The following is a 7,865-nucleotide window of genomic DNA, read 5'->3' on the forward strand; positions in this document are numbered from 1 at the left end:
ATGTCCAACCTGACCTCCCCATCTGAATTTCTGCTCCTGGAATTTTCAGACATCCGAGAACTACAGATCTTGCATTTCTTCATATTCGTAGCAATATATTTGACTGCAGTGACTGGCAACCTTCTCATCATCATTGCTGTAGCCTTTGATCATCACCTGCACACCCCCATGTACTTTTTTCTCACGAACCTGGCACTTCTGGATATTGGTACTGTTTCTGTCTTGGTACCCAAAACTATAGCCAATTCCATCCTAAATACCAGGTCCATTTCTTATCCTGCCTGTGTGGCTCAAGTGTTTTTCTACTTCTTCTTTGGAGGGTCAGATTTTGCCATCTTAACCATAATGGCACATGATCGGTATGTCGCTATCTGCAATCCACTGCAATACGAGACAATTATGCACAGAGGAGCCTGCATTGAGATGGCAGCCAGTGCATGGATAGCAGGTATGCTCTATGGTGCATTAAACAGTGGAGGCACTTTTGCCATCACCTTCTGCTCCAATATGATTGATCAGTTATTCTGTGAAGTTCCCCAGATTCTCAAACTCTCTTGTTCTGATATGTATCTAGTTGAAATTGGCAATATTATATTTGGCTGTTTAGTTGGCCTAGGATGCTTCGTCTTCATCATTGTCTCCTACATGCAGATTTTTGCAGCAGTACTCAGAATTCCTTCTGTTCACAGTCAGAAAAAGGCCCTCTCCACTTGCCTTCCCCACCTCACTGTGGTGTCTTTGCTTGTAGTTAGTGGTATCTTTGCTTACGTGAGGCCTCAGAATAAAACGTCAGCTGAGCAGAATGTTCTTTTTGCAATCATTTATGGCATTCTCCCTCCTTTGCTTAACCCTTTCATCTATAGCATGAGAAACAAAGAAATAAAGGGTGCCTTAGTGAAGCTCTCTAATTTGGGATGTTCTTTTAAAAAAAATTGGAAGTAAAGCTTTTTGGCAAAAGTGGAGTTGAATAATCTTGTGCAGAACTTTTCTTTTCTTTTCTTTTATCTCAGATGTAATGTCCTAGAGAGATTGTGTTGAATTTTTGAAGCTTTTCAGGAGTTCCTGACGGTGGTAAAAGCCCGTTCCTTGTTTTCTTGGGCAGAAAGTGCTCTAAGGCCCCCTTCCTTCCTAAGCCATTATTCCCTCCAACATGTCCCCCACCAAATGTGCATCCTTTGTGTACCTGCTCCTGACCACTCTCACAGATGCTTTCCTGCCCTTTCCTCAATGTCTTGATGAGATGTGGGTTGGAGTGTCAAAATCTTCAGAGTGCTCCCTGGGAAAAGTGGGAAGGCTCAGTAGCTGAGAGTACAGGATGCAAAGCATTAGCAAGCACGTCGGCAAAGGAAGGGCCCTCAGAAAGGTGAAAGAGGACATGTGCATGAAAGGTTGGGCAAAGGAAGGCAAGGTGGGCAAAGGAAGGGCCCTCAGAAAGGTGAAAGAGGACATGTGCATGAAAGGTTCAATAGCAAGGAGCCCAGCAAGAAGCGCAGGTTTCCGGCAGTTTCCAAATTTCTCATCTCTAACCTAATAGAGGTTTGAGGCTTCTTTTGAGATGCCCACTAAAGAAAAGCATCACCCTACTCCTATGAGTCTGACTTTATTTCTATCATCATGGCCTTAGCATGTTGTCAAAGTCATCTTTTAAATACCATCTGCTTTTAGGGCAGGCTTTCATAAGTACCTCCATGTACCTCTGATACCTGATAAGCTAATTGTTGAATCTTTGTTTGGCTTCATTATTTTTGCTGTTGTGACAATATCTTTTTGCTGCCAACCTGGCCCAGTGAGCTGGCCGGGTGGTGTTGTGCATTTATCTCATGTGACCCTTCTCCCTTCTCTTAGAACAGTTCATGATTCCTCACAGGCCATTCTAGAAAGATTGAGGGTTAACTTCCACATGCTTATAGTCAGATTTCACCCTTGCTGACTTTGTGACATATTTCTCATTGCTGGACCTGTCCAGCAGTAGTCGACCATGGACCACTGCTTCCCCTACCCATTAGGGACTACATACTGAACCCATGGATGAGTTGGAATGCCCAGCTTTCCTGCACAGACTTAATCTATCAGTGAAGATAAGCAAGATGTGATGAGAATAACAAAGCCTACTTGGAACCACTGGATCTGCCCACCATCAGCAATTTTGGGGGGAGACTCAAAGGACTCACTCCAAAACTCTTCTAGGGCTATGATGTTCTAATTATCTATTTAAGATAGCTCCAGAAATAATAATAAAAAATATTGACTGCAAGACTTAGTAGCACTTAGCATTCCAATGAGGTGAACTCTGGAGACCAAGTTGCCAAGAGCAGTATATAAATTAAGCTCTGTATTACTCCAACAGCCTCTTATATTATGATTTGACAGAAAATAGCAGATTACATTGTAGGTGATATGCCCTGTGTATGCCCTTCAATGTGCAAGGAGGAAAATGGCTGGTGTCCATCTTTGTATCTGACCAGCAAACACAGGCCAACCCAGTCATGGCTACTCCCCAAAGCCTTGTGTGTATCAGAAGTACATAATCTGGTAGACTCCAGGTGAAATCAGCAAGAGATCCCCTAGAAGACAAAGGAGTAATGCAATTATTTGCACTAAAGGGCCGGGCAGTACACTCATCCTCACCAAATCATCACCAAGACAAAGGAGGATACCACACCTGGACCAGTGGCAGGTCTATTTATTATCCTGTATTGTTTATTTTTTGTAAACATTTAATATAGCAGCTTATTTTGTCCTTAATATTGGCACATTAAAATCCCATTAACAGAGAGCTCGCCACACTTCTCCCACCAATGCAAACAAAATCTACTTCCAAGAACTCACTCAAAGCTTTTCACAAGTGCTAGAGATCCATTAACATTTCATTATCCAAACCTGGTTCAACCCATTAACGGACCTCTACTCCTTTTACACTGCCTTCCTGATCGCACCAAGATTTTGTTTTAGGGCTCACTGCCCCTAGCCTCAAGGTGAATATTGCCTATAAAAAGAGAGCAGAGACTAGCATTCTTGTCTCTCATTTTTGGCTGTCTCTCTGTGTGAGACCCAGCTTGCAGGATGCAAGATGGTAAAGCATGCTTAAACTGGCCCATTATTTCCTCTATCAATTCCCAATCAACTCTGCATTTTCTTCTGTATACATACTCTAGATTCAACCGTACGCAAGTTGTTAAGGAGTATTTTGATTTATTTTCAATAAAGCTTTTTATTAATTTCTAAGGTTGCCCCTGTCTTGCCTGATATTCCCTTTGTATATACTGGTGAATTTTCCACTGTTACCACAGATCAATTTCCGGTAATAGTAGGAAGTCATTCATGGAATGGCCTGGGCCAGTAGAAACAGCAAATTAAACAGCTGAAGGAAAAAGAAAACCAGACCTACCCTCATTGGACATAGATCTTAATTAATGCTATTTATACATTGGTCAATATCCACATCAAGATTGAAGAAATAATATATGACCATATATGGTCATTTCACCCAATACATTTTAAACATATATTAAAAATTAATTATTTCCTACCCATTTGGGTTGTCCTTCCACAGCTGTCAAAACCCCCCAGGATTTCACAAAACCCTGTTTAAGTTTTGGATTACTGGTATATATATTTTTATATATTTTTTTTGTTTTCATAGAATAAAATGAAGAAGAAAAAGAGAAAGGAAAGAGAAAGCCATATGTCATAAATGGCATAAACATTACCATACTACAGCTTAAAAATATCACCTACTGTAATGCAAATAAAAAAATTCTACTTCTTAATATAATTCAAATAGAAATGCTAATTGCCTTGAAACCCATCAGAAGGTCTTCTATTTGCCAAATTTTCTAGCTTAGCCATTTTGCATAAGTCTCTGGTCTTGTCTAACTAATTAGACAACTTAGGTAAGTCTGGTTGCTTCTGATACTGAGGAATTATCATTCTTGCTGCCAACGTAGCATGGGGAAAATTATTTAAGCTTTGCTGATATATTATCAGGAAATAAGCTTAACAACAAATAATCAGAATACATGGGAAACTTAATAGCCATAGCCAACATCTTTTCTAAAATGGCATGAATGCCAATCCAAATTTTTAAAACTCTCCGACACTGCCACCACATGTGATAAAGTACCATTTTTTTCATAGCATCTCCAATATCATGTTGATTTGACATTCTACTAATTTCTTTAGGCATGACATGAAAAGGTAAAGGTATCCTCTGTGCAAGCACTGGGTCATGTCTGACCCTTGGGGTGACGCCCTCTAGCGTTTTCATGGCAGACTCAATACGGGGTGGTTTGCCAGTGCCTTCCCAGTCATTACCGTTTACCCCCCAGCAAGCTGGGTACTCATTTACCGACCTCGGAAGGATGGAAGGCTGTCAACCTTGAGCTGGCTGCTGGGATTGAACTCCCAGCCTCATGGGCAGAACTTCAGACTGCATGTCTGCTGCCTTACCACTCTGCGTCCCAATACCATCTATAAAGTAGTATATATCAATTTTCTCTCAAAGCTTGACATTTTCTAAGTTTAACATCCCCCCTACCCCCAAATAGCTGTTCCCATTCATCAAGTGGGTGGTTCATGGTTCAAAGTTTGCATCATCTTAACCGTCATCTGCTTTTCATAAGAGAATTGACCCAGTCTTCCCAACACCTTTAATTTGAATCTACACAAGCTTTTAATATTCTGACGATTGGACAAATCTTCTCAACAACAGTTCCAATATCACCATAGGACCAAAACAAAACACAACTGTCTAATAAAACAGAATCATTCAGAAATTGTAATGGGAATTTCTTTTCAGATGTTATTAGTGCTAAAAATGATCAGATAACCCATAACAAATATGTTGTGTTATCTAGTTTTGAGTGAGCTGATTGGCAGAGAATTTAGAGGCATCCAAGTGGATCCATAGTAAGATTACAACCATGACCATCTGAGGCCATTGTTTCTTTGCAGCCAACCTTGATGTTGTGGCCATCAAGCCCGATTTTGAAAGTGGGAGAGAGAACATGGAAATGAACAGAGGCAATGGACATTCAAAACATATATTTTTATTTAGAATAAAATAAGTAGTATGCATAAAAATGGAGAGATAGAACAATCAGCATTTCATAGATGAATAGCAGAACAGTGGAATTTCCTGAGTGGTTGTTACTATGTAAAGAGACAAAAGAGAGAATAGAAATTATGACTTTCTTGTCTGATTAGAAGGGGTGTGGGGTTAAATTTTGTGACAGTCTGATTCTGAAGAACAAGAAGGGGCTACAGAGCCAACTGTAAGACAAGCAGGGAGAGGAAAGGGAAGGCAATTGTAAACCACTTTGAGACTCCTTCTGGTATAGAAAAGCAGCATGTAAGAAGCAATTCTTCTTCTTCTTCTTCTAAAAATCTGCTGTATTAATTACCAAGTTATGTTTCTTCCAAAAATAAAAGAAATGTGTAATGGGAAATGGTTTCAGCCTCAGGTGGCAGTTAAGGGAGCTGAACTCTTGGGAGTGAGTTGCCAAGCACAGGGTATAAATGGCTGTCTTTCTCATTAACACAGGATTTTGGGTTATATAGAAAACAATAATTTACCTTGCAAATTATTCCCAACTAGATACAAGGAATTACATGACATGTCAGGAATTATGAATTTTAACAGCTGGGGGAAGAATCGAAGCTGATGTTATCAAGGTTTTGGACGTTTTCTCACCTTCTCCTGTGCTGAATAGTGCTGATATCTTTTGATTTGTATCCCAGGTTCCAGAGAGCTCTTCTGTCCTGAGATCTGTGTTTATCACTCAGGCTCCTCATCAATATGACCAAATGAGCATATGGAATTAAGACCCAATGTTTGCAAAGTCTGCTACAGTCTCAGCAGAAACTGAAACAGTTCATAGGATGAAAACAAGAACTACCTGGCATACTGCTTCATCCAGGTATTCAATCATTTATATCAGGGGTAGTCAACCTGTGGTCCTCCAGATGTTCATGGACTACAATTCCCATAGGAATTGTAGTCCATGAACATCTGGAGAACCACAGGTTGACCACCCCTGATTTATATTATTAGATAATCAATAACTACATATGTGCCCTGAGCCGCAAGGGAGGGTGGTATACAAATATGATAAAGAAAATAAAAAAATAAAAATAAAATGTTGTTTAATGTATTGTTGCAGAATAGTGAGAAAGTTACTCCTTCCCATCATCTTTATCTCTTTACTATTTGAATGTGTTGCATCGAGCACAAATGCAAAAATGTCTGAACTTTTAAGAATAAGACTATGGACTGGTGCGCAGGGAAGTATCCACTGCTCCAGTTTCCATTCCATTTATGTATGCAGAATATCAATGCAGTCACAAGTTGCAGACTCGTAGAATCCCTTGGTGAAGTTTTTATAGTTGCAGATCAAGTGGCCAGAAGGTATAAGGATGGAACAAGTACAAATTTAGTTCACTGCAATTTAGTATCAGAACATTTTGTTAAGGACAGCAGATGAGAGATTTTTATCCCCCTTTCTATTTTTTCCCTGGTGACGTATATCCATTTCCCACCACTTCCCGCTAAATACAAGGCTTTCATGTCGACTGAGATGGTGAAACAAGAAAGCCAGGCTCATTGTTAATGGAAATTAATAATATAAAATGCTTTCTCTACTTTGTCCTACAGAGGGACTGCAGTTGGATATTGATGACATCATGCTTAACCATAGCTCCCCATCTGAATTTCTGATCCTGGGATTTTCAGACATCCGGGAACTACAGATCTTATGTTTCTTTGTGTTCTTAGCAGTCTACCTGACTGCACTGACTGGCAATCTTCTCATCATCATTGCTGTAGCCCTTGATCATCACCTGCACACCCCCATGTACTTTTTTCTCATGAACCTGGCTCTTCTGGATCTTGGCATGGTTTCCATCATGGTACCCAAAGCCATCTCTAATTCCCTCCTGAACAGCAGGTCCATTTCCTTTTCTGCATGTGTAGCTCAGGTTTTTTTCTTCTTCTTCTTTGTAGGTTCAAATTTTGCCATTCTAACCATAATGGCCCATGATCGGTATGTTGCTATCTGCAGTCCATTGCAATATGAGACCATCATGCATAAAGGAGCTTGCATCCAGATGGCAGCCAGTGCATGGATTGCTGGTATCTTTTATGCCATATTGCACACCAGTGGCACTTTTACCATCACTTTTTGTTCCGACAAGATCAACCAGTTCTTTTGTGAAGTTCCAAAGCTACTAACACTGTCATGTTCAGATTTATATCTAACTGAAGTTGGAATTCTTATATTGAGTTCTATCATATGTGCAGGATGTTTTATCTTCATCATCATAACCTACTTGCAGATCTTTGCAACATTACTCCGAATGCCTTCTATGCAGGGTCGTCAAAAAGCCCTCTCCACTTGCCTGCCCCACCTCACTGTGGTGTCCCTGCTTTTTATCACTGGAATGTTTGCTTACTTAAGGCCTCCTGCTAATACTTCATCTGACCTCGATATTCTTTTTGCAGTGATCTATGTTATATTGCCTCCTTTGCTAAATCCCTTTATCTATAGCTTGAGAAACAAAGAAATTAAGAGTGCATTGTTAAAGCTCACTGATTTTGGACTTTCCCAAAAAACCAACTTCATTAAAATTCTTCAAGGAAAATTGTGTTGAATGAACCTTTTTGGACAATTTTCTTCTTTTGTAATTTAAGTATACACAATATAATATACATGTAATATACAATATGATATATATGAAATATTTTTTTATTTTATTATTCTGTGAAGCACATGCTCAAGATTGTGGATAGTTAAATTATTTTTTGTTTGTTTCCCCTTCTTCATGTTCTTAATTATTGAGAATTGAAAATGTCATACTTATAGTTAGAT

At 39.5% G+C, this 7,865-nt stretch overlaps 2 protein-coding genes across 2 annotated transcripts; both read left to right on the plus strand.

Moving 5' to 3' along the window:
• LOC143825267 (olfactory receptor 14I1-like) lies at positions 1–5,823 on the plus strand. The gene is made up of 4 exons (XM_077313292.1): positions 1–916; positions 1,254–1,285; positions 3,227–3,301; positions 5,740–5,823. Exons 1-4 carry the CDS (start codon positions 1–3, stop codon positions 5,821–5,823), a joined length of 1,107 nt encoding a protein of 368 aa, XP_077169407.1.
• LOC143825268 (olfactory receptor 14A16-like) lies at positions 5,792–7,647 on the plus strand. The gene is made up of 2 exons (XM_077313293.1): positions 5,792–5,918; positions 6,653–7,647. Exon 2 carries the CDS (start codon positions 6,682–6,684, stop codon positions 7,645–7,647), a length of 966 nt encoding a protein of 321 aa, XP_077169408.1. The 5' UTR covers positions 5,792–5,918; positions 6,653–6,681.
• The last annotated feature ends 218 nt before the right edge of the window (positions 7,648–7,865 follow it).

Source organism: Paroedura picta, chromosome 16 (genome assembly GCF_049243985.1).
Source record: "Paroedura picta isolate Pp20150507F chromosome 16, Ppicta_v3.0, whole genome shotgun sequence".
Taxonomy (NCBI): domain Eukaryota; kingdom Metazoa; phylum Chordata; class Lepidosauria; order Squamata; family Gekkonidae; genus Paroedura; species Paroedura picta.